Source organism: Chroicocephalus ridibundus, chromosome 10 (assembly GCF_963924245.1).
Source record: "Chroicocephalus ridibundus chromosome 10, bChrRid1.1, whole genome shotgun sequence".
Lineage (NCBI taxonomy): Eukaryota > Metazoa > Chordata > Aves > Charadriiformes > Laridae > Chroicocephalus > Chroicocephalus ridibundus.
In genome coordinates, this window is record NC_086293.1 from 15,953,954 (window position 1) to 15,981,476 (window position 27,523).

Sequence of the window (27,523 nt, forward strand, 5' to 3'; positions counted from 1 at the left end):
CAGAGCTGTGACTCCAAAACAAAATACCTACTCATTACTTTAAGATGAAGCATTAGCACTCGTAGAAAACATGCATATACTTCAGAGCACCAAAAAGGGTAAATAACTAAAAAAAATGCATAAAATATAATCTCTTAAGATACAGTTTTGATACTAGAGACAATCAGAAGCGGACTAACGTTCTTCAGACTCTAATTCTACCAAATCCCAGAAGCTTCAATTTACAAAACAAATCCTGCTGAGATTCAGTCCCAAAGCCCTGAGGCATCCCTTTTACTTTCTCAGAGCAGCCCCCATTGGCCTGTTGCTCTTCATCATACCCTCTTAGCCATTTCCAAGCCCAGTGAGCCCATGTCTTCCCAACTGGTCAAGCCAGAATCTTCAGCTTGAACAACCAGCTGAGCAAAAAAAAATTTACGTAGCGCAATGATATAAACTACTCAAGCTAAAGCTAAAGAGTAAAATTGTCACTGAATCATTTCTCACAAAGACAGATGGTTGCTGCAGTGGCGTTCTCTGTTTTTAAAAGCCAGTTCAGAAACCAAAGGCCTTTAGAACTGGAAAGAAGACAATACCCCACTGAAAGCATCCACAAACATTTCTCACATTGAAAATTACATGCGTGACCCGTTTCCTTTCTGCAGTGTGTTCCCTTTGTAAAACACGAGGCCTTGCACCTAGCCAGGGCACATGACAAGAACCCTCAAGCTTCCATTAGCAAGTGCATTGCTCCCAAAGGGAAATCAAGGGACATAAGAAAGCACAAAATCAGTTGAAAAATCTTCTTCCCATCGTCAAGTCTTTAGACCAAGTGTGGAATCAAACACAAGACCTGCACAACTAACAGCACCAATTCCTCCTACTGCACCTCAGTGTTCTTGCTGTTGCCCTTCCTCAGCAGTTCCTTGTCCTCCACTGTTGTTTTCTTTTTTGTGACAGCTCCAGCTGAATTTTGATGTCAACTCTTTCTCTCATATCACTCTATATCTATATACCTCAGGGTTCTTCGGATGTGTACAGCTTTCCCCCCCTGCCCTGACACAAAAGCGAAATCCTCTGCCAAGCACTGCAGACACGGGATGAAGCATTCCAAAGCTTCCAAGAATTCCCATGGTGAGAACTTCTCTTTCTGAAACATCTTCTTTGTCCATAGCTTTGTTAGCTGTTCTTTTGGTTATTACTTTTCAGACACAAAAAACTGCGATGTTCCAAAGACTTTGCAACAAAGATGAGGGACCACCATGCAGTCATCCTGCAGAAGCGTCTGCCACACAGGTCTGGGAGACACATGGGCTTGGGTTGTGCCCCAGCTTATCCTACAATTCTGCTACTGATGGGAGCATGACTTGGCCCACAAAGATTACAAGTTTATCTGTGTGAGATGATGTTTAGCAAAGCAGGATACAGAAATAAATAAGGGCGTTTTGGAGGAGAGTATTGAAGGGAAAGATTGGGGAATATGTAGGAAGGATCATTTGTTTTCCCAGATAATAAACATAAGCTGCCCCCCCCAAAATATCAATCATTGGTGTAAGAAGCCTCTGAGCCAGCTGCATCCATATAAAAGGGTGAATGTAGAAGTTTAGGATTTGCAGTACCTACTTCTACAGTAATTTTTGCTGGGGGTGTTGGTAGAAACAAGGACTCACTGAGGGGAGGTTGAATGCTTGGGTTTTAACAGCTGCCAGCCGTGAGCCTGAAACACAACAGGGCACCTTCCCTTCCTCCTGCCTTCCCTGAGGGTTTCACATCTGGCCCCAAGGAGAGACACGATACTGGACTGGGCAGAACATAGGTCTGATCCCATCAGGCAAAATCTAACTTGTCTACTCAGGTTTTCTCATCTGCCACCCACAGAAATAAATGCTCCAAGAGTGAAGTATCTCGCATCTTATCAAGGGCCTATAGACAGAAAAGGGACAGGGTTGCTTAGAAAAGAAGTTTGTCTTTCAGCTAAGTTTCAAGCTTATGGGTTTTTTGGGGGGATCAAAGGTTGCAGTGAACTTTCACTGAGTACAAAGTTGTAGATAAGGCGTTGTATACAACAAGAACTTTATCTCTGTAGACGCCAAAGCACTACGAAAACAACTCTTAGGCATTTGTGTAGAGCTCAGGTAATTACTCTAACCATGCAGCAGAAAAAAACGAAAAAAACCAGCACCACCGCTGAATGCTGAACTTTCCTAAACAAAGCACTGGGAGTTAAATTAGAAGCAACGGAGTTACACAGCTGGAAAACTGATGGTAAAACACTGAGAAGCCATAATTCCCCACATTCCTTTGCTACCAAGAAATCATATAGACCTTTCATAAGGAACTGATAAGCCCAGAGGTAGTGCATTTAATGAACTATTGAAACGCCATTTTGCTTGTTGAACTAGGTGAGCATCTGTGTATATCTTTAAGGAGCAAGAAATAGACCTGGTCTGGTTATCTCCAGCTACGGTCTGCTAGGTGGCACATCACTGTTCAAACCACTGCAAAGTTCAGAACTAGGAAAAAGGCTGCTGTGTGCGAGCTACAGCAGGGACAGGAGTTCCTGAAGTAAGTTAACTGCATGGTGCAGTGAAAATAAACCTTTGGTTCACTTGTTTTATACTGCTGAAAGTGTAAAGGAAGACACTCATTGCCATCAGGTTGCAGAAGATCTGTAGTACAGGAGATGGTTGCTTTTGATGTCATAAAGCATCTGCTGATGTAGTCTGGGGTGCACATTAAGACAGAGAAATGTTTGCTGCTTCTCTTAAAACATGAAGTATGAAAAGAGCTATCTTTGGTAGCTTTCTCTATGAAATCTCAAAACATGAATAGCTTTATTAACCCAATTCAAAACTGTAACTAGAACTGAGGTCTATATGTAAAAGCAGAAGTCATGAATGCGTTTGATGTATTTTAAGTAAGGCACTGAACTGCAGTTGTTATTTACAGATCAAAGAAGCTCCAGCAGTGTCCTGAAACAATCTAAGTGAGAAATGCCAAAATCTGATTTCATCCATGTCCATATGTTGCTTTGAACTCGTAATTCATGGAATTGGTCACTATATTGAACTAATTACCAAGCTTAACGCTTGCCAACTTTGATGGCTGTGCTCCCTTATAAAAAAGTCAGGTTGGAAGGGAAGCAGTATGATATATTGGAAGACGTGCAGCCTTTATTGAAATCTGGTAAGGAAAAGCAATGAATACATAAAAAATACCCCCTCCCTCCAAAACCCAAACATCATTTAGTTTTCCAAATGATTGCTGTGACACAGATTAGCAAAATAAATAGTTTGCATTAACCAACACATATAAAGTGGCTAATTCCTCTTTCCCTAAAGGAAAAGTTTCTTGTAACAGTTAAGTGGAAAAATATCTATCCTATCTAAAAATATAATGAGGACATATATTGCACATTTAGTAAAACTAAAACAATGATTCCACACCACAGCCTAACACATTTCAATTAAAATACTAATAACAGTGAAAATAAACACTGAGAAAGTATTTCTGCAGGCAGGAATATATAAGCAAAACGTGTTCTGATATCTGTAAAGACTTTAAAAACTACACTTTTTGCTAATTAATTACAGTGGTTGGAAATGACCAAAACCATTAGTTTGCCAAAGAAGTTATTTCAGGAATCACACAGCTTAATCTATAATTAAAAAGCAATCTATGGGAAATAGGTTATTACCAGTATTTAGCAGCTAATTTGTTAGTTAATGCCTTAACAAAGCTCTCCTTTGACTGCAGTGGAGGGGGAAACAACTTCAAGAGGATTATTTGCTATTAAGACTTGTACTCAATTGTTGAGCATGCTGATGTGCTCCTGCAATTAGAATTGCATAGCAGTCACCAGGAAAGAGTCACCAGGAAAGCCAGATTGAATCAGCCTGTGCTGCAGCCAGCTATTCCCACACGCTGGGCAGAAGTCTGGCCTCTGATTTTTAAGGACAATTTGCAAAGTGCCCTCAAAATGGGAATGTTTGCTAATTAATAGAGAGGTGCAAGCTGAATGTGCTTGATGCCTATTACACATTTTATTTTATTATCACTCACATCAATGTGGGGATTTTTTCTCCTAGATTCTTTAATACTATTTCTGAAGGAGCAGTCACATAACTTCTGGAGTCTCTGGATAGCATTTTTCATCAAGATAATGTAATACTTCATTTGGTTTTCTTTCTGACCAAAGTGACAGAAAATATCTTTTGTCTTATCGAGTTCTATGAATATCATATTTAAAACAGTAACCTACAAACATATTTCACGTACTGACAAGTTATAATCGACTCGAGGCTACCATCACACGCTACTATCTCCTATCACAGTTACTATCATGCTGATCAGGGCACCCCACTAACCCCAGACTTCACTTCAGTCACAGGAAATGTAACCTACAACCTTCTAGATAACAAGTCGGAGAGAACAAATCCAAACTCACCCATATTTATGAATTGCTTTTCCTGCCAATACTACTTCTTCAGACTCTTTTTACCATATTTCAATAGCAAAAGATATTTTTATAGCAAATAAAAATATCCTTAACAACGTAATTGAACCTGAGGCAAACTTTCTATGTAAGGGTTGGTTTGGGGAGCTGTAGCCCAGCTGACACAGAACCTCAGGAAGCCTTCAGCTGCAGAGCAAAGCAAAGGGGCCATTAATCATATTTATCAAGATTGCCTATCCTGGCTTTCATGCAGTTAGGGGAAATGTGCTATTCTACTTCAGCAACAAGGAGCAAGGCTAAAACAAACTGACCTAACCACATGGGTCATTTCCAGAAATAAAAAGTATACTAGCAGCACAGCTGTACAGGCCAGAAGGCAAAATGCTGGGAGGGTTGGAGAAAAAGGGGGGAAAAAATCCACCCAAAACTTGTGAGGTATGTAGCCAGTGGCAAAATTATACTGGGCCAAATTTTGCTTTAATTGGCATTCTGTGCATTTAAAGTCAGCAAGACAAGATTCAGCTAAGTGCCTCATGGTCTTATATTTCATGAGACTCCTAAAATGTTTTCTTGCACTTCAGGATTTCATATCAGCAAAAGCAAGGATGGAGCAGATAACCTCCCACCGAGGCACGAGCATATTATTTATTCTGATATGCATGGATACTTCTTTCTTTGCTCTTCCCTTTTTAAGTTAAGAGACCGTACAATGTCAAACGCAAACACAGAATACAGTGTACTAGCAGTTCTCCCACGGGAAAGCAGAGGTAGTACCCTGGCTTATGTTTCTCTCTCTTTTTTGGTGGGTTTGTTCTGTCTGAAAGAGCACTGAGAGGCCTCAGTTTACTCATGACAGAAATTCATCCATATTGTGCACCACTAGCAGCCATTAACTGGGAAAGATTCAAGCCTGGGGTAGCCGGATCTGGCAGAGGACTTGCTGTATCTGCAGTGTGATGCCAAGATGTTCAGGCCAACCTCTACTTTATTATAGCTAGACTTGCTGGCTTTGAAAAGCAAGAGCACAACTTTCACATATTCAACCAGCATAAAAACGAAAATCTGCAGAGCTTACACTTTATTGGCTTCTATAAAATTAACAGAAAAATAGAAGTGAGATAAGAGCCTGGTTTAATAACACTATTTCCATCTGCAGTATACACACCAGGCCTGCTTTGCCTAACATTTCTATAAAAATAATGAAAATCACGTTACCACCTGACTCTCCTGTTCCATCCCCCCCATACATTTCCAACTACATAGAGTGACATGGGATTCTCAAATTAAGGTGCACACCACATATGGATTATCCCAAAGATTATAAAGCTTATTGTATTTTTCTTAAAAACAGATAAGCTAAAGAAATGCAGAATCTTGGAAAAAAATGATGCTAAAATAAAATATAAAATAGCTTACTACATAACCTATGAAGTCTCAGCGTGGACACTGTAATGTGTCATGGTCATATAACCTCTTTCTCTTCTTTATGATCACATAGGCATTATTCCACTGGGCAAGAATGCATGGGGAATACTACAGACCTTATTCAATCAATTCATATCAAGTGAAAACCGACCCAAAGTTAAAAAATAAGAATCATTCCCAAACTAAATTGCACTCTTGTACTCACACAAGTTAGTCCCAGGAAATTCAATGGGACTAGTCCCCAGAGTCAAATAAAATTAATAACATTTCAAATTTTATGTTTCCTTTGCAACTGGGTTGAGAGGCAGGATTAAAGCAAAGTCAATTCCAAGATCCACAGGTCATCCTACGATTAGATCCCTTGCGATAGGCATTTCCTTGGGCCGGCCCTGCAGCAATCGCAGGCATTGTGTGCCCTCTAGTGTATGACAGCTCACAGCACTCAAGTCAGTATGCCCACAGCAAGGAAGAAGAAAGCTCACTGTGCTCCAATTTTTTTTTTTTTTTAATATAAGCAAAAGTTCCCGTGCCCAAAATTAACTTATTTTCCCTTAATTGGTCAAAATGTTTACCATAAGGATTAATTGCTAGTGCACTCCCAAGATTCCCCTTTAAACTGCTAAGAAAGTTGTTTAACTATTCCACTAGCTAAAACCAGCCAAATCTGGCCCTGAAAATATTCTGAAGCTAGGTATGACTTTCAGTATTTTCTTTTTGGGGGTCACTTCTCCTACACTCAAAACAGTGGAATCAATTCTTATTTCCCACAAGATAGTAATAAGCTAGTCTTTCAATAAAATGAAGACCTGTATTAAGCATCTGGAATAACTGTTCTTGTAGCAGACTCTCACAAGTGCCTCTCTAGCCATGCTTCCAAACATTACTATAACTGTGATAAATTAAACAAGATCTGACACAGATTTGGTTTCTTTTTCACACCTTCACCGTAACCTTTGTTTCAGATTCAACTTTTCAGTTTCATATTTCTCAGTAGATACCTAATACTTATCTATATATACATATTACATGTAATGTAAACAAGTAACACAGCAAGTATTATACGCGCATATATATATATATAATCTAGTGACATGTCAGGGTTGGGTGGAATTATTTATGGTCAAATGAAGGCATGGGTTCAGCAGCAGCAGTCGAGATTAAAATCAGTTTCCTCTCTTCTACATGTTTTAGCTACATCCCTCCAAAACTGCTGTTGTACCTACAGATGAAAGATCACGATCGTTATCATCTTCGAAAATCCACACAAATGGTAATTCAAGGACTAAGGCTCCCACCATCATCAGCACCACTAACAGGCACATTATTATGGATACATGCAGACCTGAATTTTCCTATTGAGGGTATGGATGATAGATTCTCACAATCAACGCCTACGATGATTTAAGAGATTTCCACCAGCTGCCTGCCTCACCCCACTGCCAGAGGTTCCCTACCCTGCACCAGAACAAGCTAGTATACATCAGGCCCTCCTTTGAACTCCAGCTCAAAGCCCATCGCTTCCTGCTACTTCAAGCTAGAGATGTGCTAACCCCGCAACAAAAAGGAAGGGACTCTCGCAAACAGATCACTGGAGTTCATGCGTCAGTGCCCTCAGACTTCCCTCTTGCTGACCTATTTCAACAAGCTTACAGAACATGAAAACATCGTCTTTTTGAAAACATCACCTTTCTGATAAAAGAGAAAGAAAGATGACAGCCACCATGCAATTTGAGGCTGGAGACTCGCGAGTCCTAAAGGCTCTCGGTCACTGCCAAGCTCAAGGGCAAGCAGAGAGCAGACAGCCTGGGGTGCTGGTCCCATGCCAGCCCTGCTCCCCAAAACTCCCACTCTGCCCTCAGGCCCTCCAGCACATCTTCTCTTGACCAGAGCAGACAGTCGGGTTTTTGTGTTAAAGCAGAACTGCTGCTTGAGATAACATCATACAAGGAACTTTGGGAAAAAAGCTTTTGATCTTGGATTGCTGATTCTTTTAACTATGCTTCTGGTTTTCAGCAGATGTAGAGAAACCAGATTATAGCAGCCCAAGTATGAAAACTAGATAATTGCTATTAATACTGACAGCAGTGTGATTCTGCCGGTGGAAGTCTTCCACTGTAAAAATCATGTTTTGGTCTACTTCAGGCAAGAATTTCATCCTTGAAAGACAGTCCTGTACTTTTAGAAAATTGCTAAATTGCTTGCTGTTCCAGACCGATCACACACATTTATAGGACTCATTGCTTCAGAGAGTGCAAGACCCTTGACAAGGTATTACTAAAAAAAATACCGCATTTTACATGTACATGCGTCCCTATGTCTCTTTGAACAGATTTTATATAAACAGATACACCACACATACATATCTCTTTAGGGTTAGAGAATTACGCACTTCAGCACAGACATACAGAAATTGCTCCACCCATGAACAAAATGTGGTCTTCACCAGACAGAGCCCAGCAGCCGTCAGCAGGATTACTCTACAACTTGGTGAAGTAGGAAATCTTGTCTCCAACTGAGAACTACAGAAAGAATTTAGACAGACAAAATACAGTTGCCCATAGTGGAATGTACCTGTGGAATTAAAATTGAAAGTCACCACTCAGCCAAAAAAATTCCACAAATTTTTGATTCTTTCTTTTTTTGCTTTTATACAGTAACAAGTGTTAAGGCCAGCCAAATTTTACAGAAGTAGACACAACTATCTAATCCCATTAGACATGTAGTGGCTTCTCCTGACTTCAGTGTCATGCTGTCAGGCTACAATGACTGAAGATTCAAAGTTATTCCATTAACTCTAATAACCTTGGTTTGCCCTGGAAAGCTTTAAAGTTGTTACTCATCCAGTGACAGTATCAGATAGCTTTTTTTTTTTTTTAAATACCACTTATAATCACTTTTCTTTGCTACTGAGTACTTTGACTATTTTAAGCCTTTTCTACTCCTTTTGCAATGAGGACTCCATCTCTTCGTGCCTGTCCTCCCTCTTGTTACAGTCCCACCTTCTCAATAGGGAAAGGGATGCTTTTTGTGTGTTCTCCTTCATGAGGGATTTGCAACCACTTCCTGATCCTTTGTCACAGACAATTTTGTTTAGGTGGAGAAACAGAGAGAGGAAATTCACGTTCTCCACTGGAGGTAGCATGTGGAGTGTACTCTTCAAACCATTGTGAAACATATAAAAATCAAAAGCAATCAATGTAAAGAATACGGTTCTTAGGTTATTTAAAATTAAAACACCAACCAAAAAAAAAACCCAGATCAACAAAGAAATGAAAATATGTCACAGCATGAAGAAAACCAGAAAGTTAAGCATTTTCTTCTTCCCAACTTGTTCTTGCCCAGTGTTGCTATTGACCACAAAACACATTCCTGCACCATGAATGCTGCAGAAAACATCACTTGCAAAAATGCTTTAGTAAGCTGCTAAGAGAACGTATGGAAATAGTATCTCTATTTCAAGCACGCAGTAGAATACGCTTCCTGCAAGACTCTGCTTGCACACACATTCATTTGGAAAGAATCTGCATTATCAAATCACATAAGCCGTTTTTAGTGCACATAGTTTTCAAAGTGTTTTTTTCTGCTCAAAGACCCTAGATGCAAGGCTTTAGTTTTCAAAATACAGAAAACACTCTGCACATAGGAATTTTTTTTCATCTGAAGACATCCACTGATGTCAGACAGATGCAATAATTGTCTGCTCCACTGGTAAACTGCAAATCAATGGCAACAAGGATGGCTGCATTCTGCTTCTAACCAGTACATATGGATGCTGCACCTAGCCTGAGAGAGTGTCCATCCAGAAAATCCAAGATCATTGCATATGCTTGGGAAAAAAAAAACCACACCCAAAAAACAAAAAGAAAAAACCCTACCACGCACCCGCCCCCACACACACACACCCCAGATCTCAGCAAGGAATTTGCTTTAGGTCTCTGTCCACCCTGGCCAGTTTATTTAACATTCAGGCATGTCACAAAACCTATTTCCCACAAGCGTTAAATTAGAAAAAGCAAGGTTATTCTGTGGTCTGTAAAAATAATTTATAGGCACTTTTTGAATTCTCCATTTTCATTTCCAAGTACTATTCCAGCATTTGCAGGGAGAAGGTAATGAGCATAACCTACAACAGTGATGGACAGTTACTCCATTTGTCCGTTTATCAGTGTTCCATCACAGGCTAGGATGTGCCTGAGCCCCTATCCCAGAGCATGGACTTGTCTCCTGTTCTTACCCCACAAGAATTACCTTTAACCCTTATACACCTTTCAATATGAAAATCCCTTTAATATAGATCTCTATAAGGATACAAGTGTACAAGCGATAGAAGATTTGCTACAACTCCAGTGATCGGCTTTCTAAGACAGAGTAGTGTTAAGAGGGAAGGGGGAAAGCAGAGACTTATTTTTCAACTTTCCTCCCATTAATCATGTCACATAACTTCTGCACAATTTTCCATATGGCAGGGACGAGCTACTTAATCCATTTCACAGTTCCCATCCCTTTCATGAGACTGTTGTTGTTCTATATAGAAACACCCAAGCCAAAGAAATGCTGGTTGCTCAGTAAAACTCAAAAAAACCAGTTACATTTGTTCCTGCCTGGTAAATTCCTGGTTAAACCTAACCTATCTAGAATCGCAAAATAAAACGAAGCCAGCTCAGTTTTCCAGAAGGTAACAAAAGACAGATACTGCACATATTTCATTAAGGAGGATGTTTATTTTTCCAAATATTGTATTAAGATAGTGTCCTGTTTGCCTATTTCTAAATCGACATCTGCTCTGTAATACACAGAGAATGATAGAAGATCAAAGTTTTAATTGTGCAAGTAAAAGAATGTATTAATAACATTCTTTCTGTCCTACAGCAACAGAGATAAACTTAAAAAAACCTCCAACAGCTAGGAGAACAGGATATTTATATAAAGATGTCCTAACAAAAGGAAAGCATGCAAAACTACCTCTAGTGAATAAACAAACTAGGCTCTCTGTTTGCAGACTGTTCCCTATCAAGCTCAGCCCTCAGAGATCCCCTCCCTCCCTCAGTCAACAGGGTCAACATATCTCAGCTGGGTTTCACATTTTTATACAAGCCCTTCTCAGCATCCTATGTTCACTGACCCTTTACATTTAGAAAATGCAGCAGGTGTGCCTTTAAGGCCGATTTTGCTCCTAGCTGCATCAGATTTCCTCTCCCAGGTAGTAAGTCATTTAAGAAGAGGGGGTTTTGCTGGTCTTTTTTCTGCTAGCTCCTTCTTTATCTGCATAGGCTGCACTGCGTATCCTCCATATCTCTTTTGATACTATAACCGGACACTAGTTCTGCAGCATACATACAACAAACGGTACAAGCTCCTCCTCAGGAGACATTATTCTTTGCTTTCCGAGATTGGGAAGAGCCTGAATTTGTTACCTGTTTGTCACACAGCTGCCACTCATTAATGCAACAGCATACTTCAAACTACCTGTCCTTCTCCTCTCCAAAACTGATATAGCACAGAGTGCTCTCACCCTCCCAACACAACAGTAGATCCCCTTCATCCCCTTAGGGCTCAAACTTGCAACAGAAGGGGGCGGGAGTGGGGAACCAACAAAACAACAAAAACCCCAACCAAACCAGCCCACAACTGTACTATCTTAAACTAGGACTCCCACAAGCGACAACTGGGCTATCTCACTGAAAGTAAGCTCAACAGCATGCTGTACAAGAGCGGGCTTCACTAGTTTTCTATCAAATTCACAGCTCTGAGATGAGTTCTCAACCAACACTGTCAAGTAAAGCATCGCTGCCACCTCTTCCTGAATGGAGGCCACCCCCAGCAGAGAGCCTGAATTGTCTCAGAAAAGTCTACGAGGCAGCACAGAGGACAAGCTTACTCAGGGCTACCTGAACAGCAAAAACTGACATTTGAAAGCAATTCTCGGCCTCCTTTCAAGACATCTGTGAATTACAAAGAGTCAGTCGTCCTCCATCCCCTTTGTCTTTAAGAAAGAGTTTAATATTAATTTTAGCTCCTTTTAAATCCACTTCTGGGCTAGGGCCCAGTCCATCTGCAGTATTTTTAAAAGTGACAAACTAGGTTAAAAACACAGAACACCCACTCAGGACTCACTCAGTTCTTCCAAACTACGGTAACTTGGGACAGAAGGGACACTACAGTTAACCATGGCACTGCTTGCGCGAAGCTGCAGCTTGCACACAGACACGCAGAGGGTGAAGTAACTCACTGTACAGTAAGTTATTGTACACAGGGAAACTGGACAAGGCACTTCCTTTTCTTTTGTGCTGTCCTCTCATTCACAATAATGTCCTTTAAGACATCTGCTAGAGTCCTGTAACGTTAATGGAAATGGAAAAGCTCCAACAGGAACTCAGGGGTTTCTCTCTTTTTCCCATGAACTGAACATTATGGAATTTTAACAGATGTTCTACTTGGTCATAGTTAATAAAATGAATTATGCAGGAATTAAAAAACTGGCTCGATTTGCTTATACAAGATCTCAGCAGCAGAACTATATTCCCATTAAGAAATTCTAGAGGATTTACAGTGGATTTATAGTCTGCTCCTGCCTTGTTATAAGATGGCTGGAGATTTTACAAATGAACTTGTCTCTGTTGCGGAAAACATGAATAAATTTACCTGTTCATTGACTGTTCTTAGTAGCATGATCCAGTTTCCACACTGACACACACTGGTACACAACAACCATAGGAAAAGACAAAGGGAATTCCGCATCATTTCGCAGCCTCCGATTTCTGCCATTTACTCAAAGTCTCATTCAGGAACCTAATAACCATACTCCCACTCTGTACTTTATCAGAACAGCTTTCCTCTTGGAGCACAGATGTCTCCTCTGGGCTACTATTGCCAACAGGATGATGCACTGTGCCTCACTTCCCTTGTGATTTTAGGATTAGTTCAGTGTAACTACATCAAAGGAAGACGTAAAGACCAAAACACAATGGAGATGCGAGAGAAGAGGCACCAAAAAGGAGGTAGGTGAAAAAATCATAGCCAAAACTTCCAAGCACCGAGGTTCACTCAAACAAAGCCATTTCCAAACACATTACGTATTTAGCCATCTTCTTTCCTTTCTTATATTCATCTGTACAGAAAATATTCCGATAATAAGTGAAAGAATGAGAATCAAAAATGAAGGATGAAACAACTTGCATCAGAACAGAAGCAGCACAGCAGCTAATGCAAATTACATGGAGCAGAATAAGGCTGTCTTGATAAGATCTACTATATGATAGTAAAAAGACGAGGATTTAACATTGCACTCCCTTTCTAAAAAAAATCATTTTCACTTAAGTCCAAGCAATTGGCAAGCAGATCTCTGCCCAGGCACTGAAATCTGCTTTATGTAACACACAAAATTTTATCTCAAGGCAACAACTAAAATTAACCTCTCAAATTCTGGCTCAAGCATTTTGCTAGTGCAAGAATATCATCATCTGAAAAGCATCAATATTCCCAGCCTCTTCCAATTATTATTTTTTTTAATGAAAAATCATCCATTGAAGCCCCTCTATCCAAAAATCACTCCAATGTAACTAAACAAAGGGGTTTGTATAAGTAAAAAACATAAACATGTAAACAAACTCTATAAGTATAAAAGTCAGCTGGTATTAAATATCAGTTTATATATGTTCTGCAGCTACTTGGATGTGTCTGATAATGAATTAATACAGATTTTTATCTGAAAATAAAGACTCCCTAAAGGAAGAAGTGTACTTAAAGAGAAGGGAAAATACCAAGATTAAATGTCAGGCTTAGGGTTACAACAGTTTCAGCCGAAGGTTCAATATGCTGTTTTTACTCAAGTGGACATTGCTTTACAATATTTAGTGTCAGAAAAACGCAACGGTCATAACAGTGTTAAATTCAAAGATTTTCTCATTTTTTTTTTTAAACATCACCTATGATTTGTTTCATTTTGAAGAGAAAGCACATTTCATTTGGTGATCATTTATTTCTCATTCTATTGGACAGATTCTCCCAAAAAGCAATACTTCAACTGAAATCAGTTCTGAAGGATCTTTTAAGAATATACATAATGGAGAGGACCCCCATTAAATTTCCAACAAAGTGCTGCCATTTTGAGTAAACAAAGTTATCTCAGCAGGGTCACACACTATGCCATGAATATGGTCTGCAAATTAATTACCGTCCTGACATATGTCAAAACAAATTTTAAGGAGAATAGCAGCTAGTAGTAACCATGTGTTTTATCTACCTGTTAGCATGCAAAATCTGTATTCAATGGGATCTAAATTTATTCATTTATTCAGAACCCCTCAGAGAAATCAAAATGATTCGTTGGTCTTTTTCGCTCGTCTCCAAATGAAATCTGAGTGAATAACATGTGTTTAGTGAGCCAGAAAATAAGTACAGGATGAAACTATGGTGGGGGTTACGTTTCAGAAAAGCAGGTGTCATCTTTGCACAAATAACATTTTTTTAACACTCAAAACTGCTAAAGTAGACTGCAGTGCATTATCATTTGTCAGCACTTTAAGGAACACTAAAATTGGTATTTCTTATTTTAGGTAATATCCATCTTTATTGCATAATTGTAACAAGAGCTGGCTAAAATAACTGTCCTAAAAACAGTTTTCAGCATGAAGCTCTGCTTTTAAAAGCAGAGCTATTGAATAAAGGCTTAAAAAGCCTCTGCAACTCACTTTATTATCAATGGCAACACAGACAACAGGTCTGATCTGTGTTTAAAAAACAAAAGAAACAAAGATCCAAACCTAGTTTGCTCAGTTGAGTTATACAAGGAGAGGACAAACCCACACGTGTCACATCGAACACAGTGAGTAAAGAACCCTTCCTGGACAATAGCTGTAATGTTTCCATAGGAATTGAGTCATAGAATCATAGAATCATTTAGGTTGGAAAAGACCCTTGGGATCATTGAGTCCAACCATCAACTCCACTCTACAAAGTTCTCCCTTACACCATATCCCTTAACACCACATCTCGTCTCTTTATTTGAGGTACTCATGGTGCAACTTCTGCTTTGTCTAAAGATGACCTCCTGGGATCCAATTCTGAAACCGTTTTAGACTGGGAATTCACCAGTATGTTTTTCTACTTCTTTTATAATCTGCCTTCTGTTCACTCAGCATGTCAAACACCTCCATGACACTAATGCTGTCATTCACAGTATGTTTACGAAGAGATTTTAGTATACGAACTTTCTGCCAAGCAGGCCAAATATTTTTAGCTGCATTTTTTTTTCCAACGGTGAAGCACTTCTGATTTAGAGTTAAGTAATGTCATATCACATCTACAGACTGGATGACTAAATGCATTTCTTTCACACATTTGAAAAAAAAAAAAAAAAAAAGAGATAGAGCACAATCCTCCCTATATACAGATGACAGATAATCTCCTGGCATCTGCTGACAAATATATTTAAAGAAAGCCTAAATCTGTCTGTGCCAAACTTGGCCTGCTGCCACTAGTTCACCATTGCTGGCATACATACTTCACATGATGCAATCACAAGACTCGAGGAAGTTTCCAGTACTTTATTTTACGGTTTTCATCATGCTAATGTATATGTTTCCATCCTTCTACGATTTAGCAGCAACAGAACTGAGAGACAGGATGGTAGATGACATTTTGTATGTATCACAGATTTTCTTAGTGCACATTATCAATATTTTGATAATTTAAATTACATACTAGTAACTTACCTAGAATGAAATACGCTAGGATTTAGAGCTTATGGTTAGAGCAATTGATCTCAATTGTACTATTATCTCTTGTTAGAAAACAAAGTGAGGCAAACCAATCAATTTTAAAAAAAGAATAAAAGAGAAGACAAGTGTTTTACCTCTCTTAATACTGTGCTTTTATAACCCCGATAAAGTCCTGGAATACCCTGTAAACCAACAAAAGAAAGCATCAGCTACAGGGAATTAGTTTGCCAAAGACCACAATTTATCGGTGATTACGAGGCAAGCATTACAGCCTTACTGAGTGTCAGACCTGAACTTCTTGCAAATTGACTATATTGATTATAACATTGTATAGCCTATTCCATAATTTACGGTGCCGGAGGGTTTTATGTTCATTTCAAAGATCATTTAACCACTGTTCAGAATAATCAGTTATAGAGAAGAAAATATACCTTACAGTTAAAATTAAAAGGGCAAGAAGGCACAGAAACACATTAGTTCAAACTCTACTTGCACAATATTTTTCTCTGGAAGTATCCACTATCCCATAAATATTTTGAAACTACTACTCTTCTATTTAAATAGCCCATGTAAAATCAACCCATAGGATAACAGCTTCCTATGTCCACCTTCTTAGCCTTGATTCAAAGCTTTTACCAGGAAATGTTTTGTATTTTTAAGCAGCTGATAACATTCAAAACAATTAAAATTTTATTTTATAAGTGTATATAACATTACGCTTAACATCTTATAGGACAGTTTATTCCAGTGCTTGGCAAGTCTTATGGTTCTCTGGTCGGTTACAAAGAAGGGGAAAAACATACAGTTTTGAGAGCACCAGCTCTTAGAGCAGAATGACCAAGGCACAGAAAGAAGTTCCAGCAACCCTCTTGTGCAGGGTTATCACAATAGTTTTCATTTACAAGCAAACAAAAATCAAGTGGATCATTTAAAGGTCATATTTATGTCTTCCTTTTCCTGCCCTTCACACAGGGAAATGTATATAACATTTTCCCCCGTGGTGTTTCCAAGAGCCACTTTCTCTTACGGAATACAACATGAAAAACGTCCCTTGTGAGACTCAGTAAAAACAGTGGTGAACAGGTTTTTCCAGGAAGGATCAGTATAGCTACTGAAAAGATGACAAAAGCCCTTATTTTTCAAAAGTTACCAATACTGGATGAGCATTCATTTCCAGAGCTCCTACAGAGCCTCTCTGAAATGGTGCCTTCAGCACATGCCTCCAAAGCCTGCTTAAAAAACTGGAAGCCATTCATCAAACTCTAGAAACAGAGACTTGATGTTCTCTTGTGCCAGACAAGGACTGTTTGCATAAACACAAGCAGAGCTTTGGTAACTAAATTCTTTTTTTCCCTTTTTTTTTTTTTTTTTTTTTTTTTAATGTAGGTACCCCATATAAAAAGAGGAGAAAAAAAAAAGAGTTGTTTAGAGTGTGCATGTAAGTGACTGCACAGGGGGAGGTGGGGGTTTGGTTTCCATAAACATAACATGCCAATCACTTTTAACAACAGAAGACTAGATAGGAAAGTGCTAGGAGAGCACAGAACTGGAATGCTTCTGGACACGTATGGCACCAAGTGGGAAAAATGAAGCAACTTCTTTGAAATTTTGCTCTGAACTCACCTCATGATACAAGGTGTGGGAGAGAATCCGGAGAGTACTCGAGGAAGGAGAAACCTGGGCCCTTTGCTTGACAACTTCAGATGGAACCCGTATGAGGCACGCAACCTGCAAGAGAACCGTACAGTCAGACACCAACTCCTTTTGGTGCCTTACACATCATACAGTGGACACGTTTGGAGACTGTTCCAAGTAAAGAAACCTGAGAAACGAGGAAATATTTTTTTTAATTATATGAGTTGAACTTAAAAGCTGTTTATGAGCAGCTTATGTATTTGCTCTGAGATTTATGTACTTTCTGAACACAAAATTGTACTAACAGAAAATGCAAGTACCCTTGAAATTTTTAACTTCCACACCAGAAATAGATTCGTGTGGGGAAAATTGCCAATGAAACCAAGACTTTGAAGCCATTCTGTCTTTTGGCAGCCACAGGAATCCTTCCCCCTGCTTTCACAGATCTAAACTGGAGATTCAGGACTTGAAGAACGAACTTCTTTCCTAGGTAGTTCCTTTGGGCCCTCTAGTGACTGAACGCAAGAGACACTCCGGTTAGCTTTAGATGAACACAATGTATTCAAAGTTCACCTTAAAACACATACTGGATTTCATTCAAGGCAAAGTGTTGGATTGATTCTTTCCTACACAACGAATTTACTAGGCAAGAAAGGCCCCTGCAGCTGGATGTAATAATGTGGTTGCCGCCACAAAGCTCAAGCTTTTCTGAAAAAGCCAGACCTAGCTTTAAAATATTCACCTGTAACTTCAGCTTCAGGTAGGAGTCAAGCTCGCGTGCACATAATTTTGAGGAATGAGGATCCTGAAGTGTCAGAGAGTTACAAGCCTCTCATCTCTCTAGAAAATGCCTGTTTATCATCACTTAAACTTTTAAGAAGAGTTTGTCTTCAGTTGGCCCCATTGATACCTACAGCAGTGCTGGGGCTGGTAGCAAAACACTGGAGACACCGTGGGCCTTTGCCAGATTTTTAGCCTTCCTTGATCCCATCCTGTGCTGGGCCCAGGAACACACTGTGGTTCCTAGACATAAAGGTGATCACAGAGTACTTCAAGTCAAGAGCAAGCTAGGTGGAAGCTGTCCATCTGAAGCGGGAAACCAAGCTGCTAACTCAGAAACCCATGTGTGCTAAAGAAAGTTCAGGAACTCACTGCCAGATTGCACAGAGACAGTAACATGAGTGGTCATTCATGGGTAACACGGTACAGGGTTTAAGTTCCATTTTCACAAAGAGACAAAAAAAAAAAAAAAAAAAAAAAAAAAAGAGTCTGTTATCCTGTTACATTCCTGCAAGTTTACCAGATAACAATATCCAAAAGTCATTACAAACAGATCTAACTCCATGTGCTCTTCAATTCTCAGGGTCAAAAATAACAAGTGACCCCAATCTGTCAAGAAAATAAGAACTGTCAAGTTTTTTGATAGTTCAGCATAAATATTTATAGAACTTCATGCTTCATAACACTCCATGTCCTTATATTAGCTTTTTATTCCTTAAAAATACAGAGGCAGGAGGAAAGCTTTAAAAAGGCTCGGATGAAAACAATCTAGTCAATCAAGACCAGACAAAGAGCACAGCATGGCTTCCTGACATCTGGGGTGCTGCAGTTTTGGCAGGAGAAGGGTGGCTACAAAGTAATGTCTCCATTTCCCCAGGACTACTTGGGGTGCATTTCGTTTCAAATTAACTTTGATGTTTCTCCCATTTGAATTTGCGCTTACAAGGGAATCTGTGGCTGCACAAGAACAAAAACAGTGATTACATTCTGCTGTTATGAAAGGAAATACAGGCTCGTCTCACCCGGGCTGCACTGTCACATTGGCTCCACAGGGCACTTCTGGTACTAAAAAAGCCATGAGCTGCAACTGCCAACATCAGACTGAACGGTGACATTTTCGCTGTGCACCTGAACTTACAACGTGTTACCTTATTTGTTCCTATATGCGTACCTTACTATCAATAACAATCCCAGCAGTCTTTTGGTGTCAGTCAAACATGGGTCTCCAAAGGGAAGTATGCAAGATTAAGTTCACACGGGTCGTATTAGCCCACAAGGTTAAAAAAAAAGTAACAACCTGGGACATACGGATGCTGAAAAAAATCTCATATCTGTTATGTTCAGATCTCGATCACTGCAGCGCCTTCCAGGTAACACTGCCAAAGTTAAAAGAACACAACACACATCTCCACCATTTGCTTTCTTAGCTACATCTTTTCGAGTAGCACCAGTGTAACACTGCACCAAGAGAATTCGTACTTAAATTTTCAAATATATGAAAACTATAAGCAAACCGCATGAGCATGGGTGAAAGATATAATTGAGTGGCTGCTCCACAGTAATTGTCTACATATATGCTTTTACCCACATCAACTACTAGATAAGTAGACATGGAAGACAGACAATAACATGACCTCCCTAATCACCAAAATCCCGGGAAGAAATTGCTTTTTAATCTCTGGGCTGTTCACACAGATGTAGCCTGTTGCTTGGCCCAGAAGAACACAATACAGCCTGCCAAACTCAGGCCATTCCTGGTGCATCCTACTGGTTTTGGCGATGACCCTGTGAGGAATTAGCTCTCTGTCAAACATTTGCAGAGCCAGCCACAGAAAGGAAAGGAGACCAGTGGGCCTTCAGCTACCTCGGCCAAAATCAAGGCATCAGACAACAGCACACTTTTGATAGGGGCCATGCTCATTTTTCCGAGCAAGCTTCTGGAGCAGAAAGACAGAATCAAGATTCTACAGACCAAGTTCAAGGGACAAATGGATGATGACCTACAAGCTCCTTCCTTATTTACTAGGTCAGGTGATACAGTTCTCCAGTTTTCGGTCTCTCTCGCCCACGTCAATGCACATGTATACATACCATCAAGGAAGGAAGACAATAACCCTGAAACAAAAGGCTCAAGGATTTTTAGATTTAAGCTTTAACAAAACCCAATTTTACAGCTACAAGCAAAGCTATTACTAGTTTACACAACAGGTACGGAGAAACGACAAAATTAGCATCTATTATCTTCCTAGTCTTTTAATAATACAACCACTTCTGAACAGAAGAGCACTAAATTTCAAAATCCTTGTCTTAAATCATTGCCAGGTCAAAAGGTGACTCCAATATTTAGACACAAATCTACACACATTTTTAATTTACTGACTTGCATTAGCCAGTTAGGGACAAAAACTAAAAATAGGACTATTTTGTTAACATTTATCTTTGTATTGATAAGACAGTATATCTTCCAATTAAATGAAAGTAATTTTTTTCTTCTGACAGTTCAGGGAAGTGTTTTAACTTCTGGGTACTCCTCGCATGTATCAATGCTGCCATCTCCTGGTCGGATTCATGTTGGAATCAGACTTTCCTGGTTGTTCCAACCGAGGTCTCAACTGATCCTGAAGAATGACCAGTGCATTGAAGTCTCAAAAGTGCCTTAAAGTCAACACAAAGCCTCTTTATTTATACCGATTTAAGCGGATTTTTTTCATCTGAAACCTGTTCCTACGTGACTGTAGACAACAGAAAATAATATCTGCTGCAAATAGCACCAGGGACCTGCACAAAGCCTTTTGCATGGGCTCACCTAAGTTTATTGGAAACACCTTATCTTAAACCACTAATTTCTGCATAAGGGCCAATCCTACTTAAAGCTGAAGCAGCTGTTCAGAACTAGGCAGTACTCATCTAATTCATCAGCACAGGGCTACCAAGCATTTTTCTCTAGACAATACACAAGACATATAATAAAAGAGAACAAAGAGGGGATGGCCCTGCTTACAAGGGGGTTTGGTGCAAGCAGGTCATCCAGGGAAACCAGAAGCAAATACAGCCTACTGTGAAAACGGCTGAAGAAAACTCCCAACCAAAAGGAGATTTTTATTAAAATGATTTTGTGGTTAACATTACAAAGAATCTGAAGTAGCTGGTGGCATTGCCACTGCAGATTCTGGAGTAAACACTTACCTGCAAACCACCATGCAGTTCACTAGCAAGTCCTTGCTTCTCCATCCAATATGTTCTGCTCTTTAGGCAAAGCCAAACATCAGAAAATGGCAACTCCTCCTGGTCTTCAGAACTATATTATTATCCAAATATTAACATATCCCATTTAGATTAACAGCCTTTTGCTTCCATCCTTTGTGCTCTAAGCTAACTATTTTCTACATGACTGGCTTTGTAGGATTTAGCAGAGAATCAAAGATAACACGTGCATTTGGTTTTAGGCACCTACACTACAGTTTGACCACTAACCTTGCAGGCATGATCTGGGCATGAGATGCACCCAGAAACATCTGAAAGAGGGCAGAGCAGGTGTTACAGTTGCTATTAAGGAGGTTTGCTTGGTATTTAAATTGGTTTGACGCATGGCAGGTGTTTCTCGGAACCAGGGACACAGCTGGTACAACACTATTAGCAGCTTTGTACCCCTAAGGAGAGCAGCTTGGGAAGGCATTACCCTATGCAGCCTGGCACACACCTTGCACAGCTGATGATTTGACTCACACTCTTAAAAAGCTCCCACAACCACATGGTCTGAGCACTTCTTATCTTTAATGATAGACAGATATTATCGCTGCTTTTAAGAGGGGCTACTGACGGGCAAAGACTAAAAGCCCATTCTGTTAAGATGCTGGCACCTGATGTGCTCCTGGCTAATGAGCTGATCTATCCTCTGCACTAACCTGGGACTGGGTGAGGACCAAGACCAAATTTTTTCCACTTAGTAACTAGCCAGCCGTTCTGCTACAGGGCAGGAGAAGAGCAGTTTGACAGAGAACTCTTCTGGAATAGGTTAGTGGCTGGTGATTTAGGAACCTGCTCTCAGTGACTCCAAGCAAGTCTCTGACTTGCACATCTAAGCCTGCTTTGAAAACTGGGTATAGAAACACACAATGAGCTCCAAGAAACATTACTCTGTTGCAGCTTTAAACCCTTTAGAACATTGTCTAGAGGATTTTAATTATAAATTTCCTGAGCAGGAGGTTAGTTTTAATGACTTTGACTAGGCTGGGAAACTTTAATTGATGTTCACTATACAAATATAATTTAATACTTAATACAGAACTAAAGGAACATACCTGGGGAGAATTACTCTTAAGCGTCATTTGCATAAGTTTATTCTTAATCAAATAAGAATCTAATTTATGACACTATATAACTTTGTATCCAGAGAGCAGAGAATTTAAACTAAACCTCACAATACCTGTGCAAGATAATGACGAACACATTCGAGGAAAAAAAAGATGCTGTATAAAAATGACAACAAAGAGGCTGTGACTTATCAAAGGACATATGTTTAGCTGCAGTCAATCTGGCAACAAAATCCTAATCTCTCACCCCATGCTTGAAGGTCAGAAGGATTGCCTGCTCCAATATAACATAGAAGAGCAAGAAAAACAGAGCAACTCTAAAACCCCATTCAAAAAGAAGCAGCAATAAAGACATTTTGCTGTTGTGGGGGGTTTAGGTTGGTGTTTTGTTTTTTTCTAAATTGCACTCTGCATTACCCCTGACTGTACTCCTGCAGACAAAAGCTACCTTATAGCTCAGGTTTGTTTTGTTGTTGGTTTTTTGCCTTTTTTTTTTTAATATAAAAAAATGCTGCTTCCCAAAATAGGTTAATAAATATGACATAATCTGAGCATCTCAATTTCTACGTGAGATTCTCCCTTGTAAGTAGGAAGTTCCTATTTTTAATCTGAAACATGAAAAATGTCTTTTTCCTTTCCTGGGATAACTGAATGAGTAACATAACAGGCAAGGCTAAAATTAAGAGGTCTTAAATTGCACTGATTTCCTTCGGATCCTGAAAAAGAAGGTGAAATTTGCCTCTTGGTTCATGTCAGAGACTCTCAACAAACTTTGAATTCAGCACTGCAGTTTCCCATGCCTCTCCAAATTCTGTAAGTTTACGTTTGGTTCTTCAGAACTCACTGGGATTCCCCTCTTGGATAGAAGAGGAAAAGAAAAAGAACTTTTTTTCTGCAATATTATGAGATTAGCAAAGTATTTCATTCTCCAAATAATTGTTTCTAAACTCTGGTCACAACTCTTGGATTGGGAATGTTAGATAGTGGGGAAGGTGGGGAGCATGATATTACCTGTAGACAGAAGATGAACTGTCTAACCCTTTCCACCACCATGAAAATTAACAGAAAAGCAGAGAAACATGAAATATGCATTTGTCATTTGGTTTCTTATTTTCTTTGAACAGAGAAGCCCAAGCTGCTGCAATCAGAGACCCGTTAGCCGTTCAAAAACCAATAAACTTTCATCTAAATAATTTCTGCCCTTTTGATCAAGACAGAACAAAAAAGCTAGTCTCTATGGTCTGTAATTTGCTCTGGATCACAACTCAAGTTGTGAACAAGTCCTTCCAGACCTGCATGCCAGCAGGCTGTACTACCTGCTAAAGCACAATTCAAGTGGAGAATTGAAGAGTTAACACCTATTTTAACAAGGAAATTGTCTCCAGAGATGACAGGATCTGCCCATTATATGTACTGTACACTATCAGTTTCTGCTTTCAGTGCCAGCCCCAAAGAAAAAGTATTCATCTTCAAAATAAAACCTCAGAATATGCTAATCTTATTTTCCCCTCCCACAGTCATGCACAGCACAGACAGGCCTTTCCAGTACAGTTAAATTCAGTCCTGTGCAAAGCTGATGGGGTCATGAACAGGTGACTCCACTCCTAATTTAAACCCCATGGAGAGAACAAGTTTTGACTAATGGGCTCTGGATAGGAAAGTTTAGACAATGCCCAGCTCTTTGTCCTATCTTTTCCTCTGACTGACACAATAGAGCCTTCATTAATTTAACTGCAGCTCCCCTGTATGCTGGCAGGAAACATTTCTTCAAAGAGCAATCTCACCCAGCAAGATCCCTCAGATCTCAGCATTTGTCAGAGCTTAAAAACACACTATTTCAGAGATGAGACCATTCACAGGGACCGAATGTCACATGCACGCATTTGGAAAACCAGAGCTTCTGCACAAATGTTTTCAACTTCCTCCAAGTTTTCACCTTAGTTGACTCCACGTGGAAATCTGCAGATCTGTTTTGCAAGAATGTTACTTCATCCTGTCATTGTCAAACCTTAGTCAGGTCCTTATTATTGCTTTCCAATGCTCCCTTCTTCCTGCTCCAGAGCATTATCTGAACCACCACACACTTCTCCCTTCACAATGGCCATCTTGGCTGAGCCTTTTCACCCCAGCTGCCTGAAGTCCTCAGCTGGCTCCATGTCCAACCCTTCAGTAGCCCTCTCAACGTGGGCTTCTGCTCCTCTCAGATTTCCTTCCCCACATGTGGCTCTTCAACTGCCCGGCTACGTGCCCTACAACTCTTTCTGTGGGCTCCCTCCCTACCTCTCCATCAGCTATGTCAGGTACACCTTAGAACACTTTTGTCCTCAAATGGTGGAAATTTGTGCTTAGCTGTCTTCACACCAAGGAGAAACAGTTACCCCAACTGTATCAGTTAATGGTGAAAGAACAGGGAAAGTCTGTGAAGCTAACAAAGCTAACACTAAACACTTCTTTACAGAAGTAGTTCTGACTGCAGATGTTTTGAAAGTTTGCGTGCTTTGCATAACTAAATTGGTCTTTCAAAGTTTAATCAGTGTAGAGTTTTGTTTCCTTTTTAAAACTAAACCTAAAACTTACTAAAAGTAGCCTGCTGTTATGCACATCTCTTTCATACTCCAGCACAGACTAAGTGTCCCACAGATTTCGAAGTTCCTCAGTACAGTCACGAGCAGTTGGTTTAAACTTGAATAGCAAAGATCAGACAGCTGAATAGCTTTAAAAAAAATCCTGGTTGATGCTTGAATCATAAATTACTACCACATTTAAACACAGAAAGCCTTAAAGCCGAAGAAGAGTAGACCCTTAATTCAACCTATGGAATTGTGGTATGATCCAATCTATCCCGGCAACTCTTCCACCACTGAGAGTCTGTTAAACTTCTTTTAAAAGGCTTAAGAAACTAATCACATCCACCAGCCAAACCATTCTTTCAGCAAAAGTAGCATGGTGCATCCCTTCCAGCATAGAATTGTTTCCAAGGAGCCAAGTGGGGTCAGGCTGTGTTACAGGAGGACAAATGTTAATGAGATTTCAGGCAAGAGAACACAGGCAATATTTTCTGAAAACACATTAAGTCTCCTGTTGAAAGATGACTAGTGTTTTACAATTTGCTCAGTCTCTTGGGGTTACGTTGGCCCAGAACACGGAAATTTCAACTACATTGTATTTTATCAAGTATTTTCCTTTAATTGATCCCTTACTCTTTCTTAGAACATTTTCACTTAAAGAATTATGGGCTTGTCCACATATGGAGCTATTCAGAAATAGCTATTCCTGACAAACCCTGTACAGAACCTTATTTTGGAATAAACTTACCTTAAACTATCTCAGACATTTCCAAAGCTGACTGTAGTAGAATATCCAGTGCTGACTCTAGTGTTGAAAGCCAGGAAACGCATCAGGAAATACTTTTAAATTATTTATTTCTCACTTATACTCTTTAACCCAAATTAGCTTTCCTCTATAGACACTTTGAGCTACAAATATTTCTAAATCAGCTGAATAGCAGCCCTAGGACTGAAAGGAGAGATGACAACCATCGAGCTTCTACTCTATACTGTGAAGTAGCATGTCCTCTAAGCCCTGAATTGAATAGGTAACACAAAGCAATCTAGGAAGGTCAGCTGATGAAGAGGTAGTAATACATGCAGTTAACATGGAGCATACAAGAGAGTATCAGCGTGGGTGGCTGGTTAGGTGTTTGACGGTTCTTAATTTGCTGTTTCAGCCTTTAATTGTATGATGAATTTGTTGGCAGCATTGGTGGATTCATGCCTCCATTCATCTTTATTTACAAGCAATTTCCAGCTGTAGCTCTACTTTTAGTTTCCATCCACTCTCACTATGCTCCTTCTCCACTAGCTCTTAACGGCCAGAGCCTCACCTTCACAACCATCTTCCAACCACTGCTCAGCTACGCTTCTGCAGAAGGATTTGGCAAAAATCCCGCAGCATCTGTATTGCAGACGTGACCTCACCTAGATTAATTTATGAATATTTCAAAAGCCACCATGATTAATTAAAAGACCACCTACATTGCTGCACTCCCCTCCATTGCTTATCTTGGCAGCGTCGGCACGTTCCCCTTCTCAATACTTACATGCATCCAGACATGCACAGCACAAGAGACAGCCATACCCAAAATGACAGGCACTGATCAATGAAAATAGCAAAAAAAGCTTAAGTACTGTGGAAGAAGTCCCATCAAACTTTCACTACTGTCTGACTTTGGCTACTACTTTGAAAACTATGGTCTGCCAGCCCATCCTACACTGGTTGAGAGGAGACAGGATGCAAAGCAGAAAATGCGGCTTTTTGTTATGAAATAGTTTTGTCTATTTCTTCATTCAGTTCTTAGAAAGGGGATAGTTAAAAATTCAAATCCATGAGCCCAAAATCTAGACACAGTAAGTGCTAAATCACCTCTTTGTTGCAGCAGACAATTGCTGATTTAGAAGGACCTCTCCCTAGAGGATCCAACTTCCCTGTTGAACTGAAAAGCCACATCTTCCAACATACAAGTTTTGGAGTTTCAAATAGCTAAAATCTTAACTCCATGTCTGATGTGAGCAGCTGTTTTATCTCCATTAGATTGGACTCCTGCAAGCTGATCTTCTAGGGCTTAGAATGCTAAAAAGCCTTGACCAATTATCCTGCTGGAGATTCTTTCATGACATTACCCTGTGGATTTGTCTGATTCATGCTTCTGCCCTTTCCTCAGAACGGGCATTAATAGCAACTTTCTTCTCTGACCTAGCCAGTTACTCTCACAGAATTCATACCAATATACTTTTGGAGGTTGCTGTTCTCCTATTAAACTGAAACTAGTTAACTTCCCTCTGCCAGGGCAGAGGGAAGAAGGGGCTGATTCATGGACAGAGACATGTCTAACACACCCTTTTTTTTTTCACTCCAGAAATCAACCCAAGCCTAAAATAACATAAAACATGCACTTTCCTCCTTTATTTGAATTAACAGCACACTCAAAATGTCATTGTACAGAATCGTGATTTGTAAACTGTGAACTTGCTTGCATTTGGGCTTGCTTCTTCTAAGAAACATGTTAGGACTAGGAGAGAAAGCTATCTGAATTCCCCAGAAAGATAATTCCTACATTAAGAAGCTTTTCTATTTGACACATCCCAACAGCAGATAAAAAAAAATTCCCAAGTTATTAATACTGAGGGTCAGATGCTAATCACAGATGAACCACACAC

At 39.7% G+C, this 27,523-nt stretch overlaps 1 protein-coding gene across 2 annotated transcripts in view; it reads right to left on the minus strand.

Annotated features, from left to right (window-relative positions):
- Nucleotides 1-27,523, minus strand: part of SLC25A26 (solute carrier family 25 member 26) — a 90,980-nt gene that overhangs the window by 52,417 nt on the left and 11,040 nt on the right. For both annotated transcript variants that reach the window (XM_063347558.1, XM_063347557.1), the window contains 2 exons: nucleotides 17,203-17,307; nucleotides 15,714-15,761 (listed from right to left, as the gene is read on the minus strand). In XM_063347558.1, coding sequence (XP_063203628.1) covers nucleotides 15,714-15,761; nucleotides 17,203-17,307 — 153 coding nt within the window. The remainder of the gene's footprint in view (nucleotides 1-15,713; nucleotides 15,762-17,202; nucleotides 17,308-27,523) is intronic.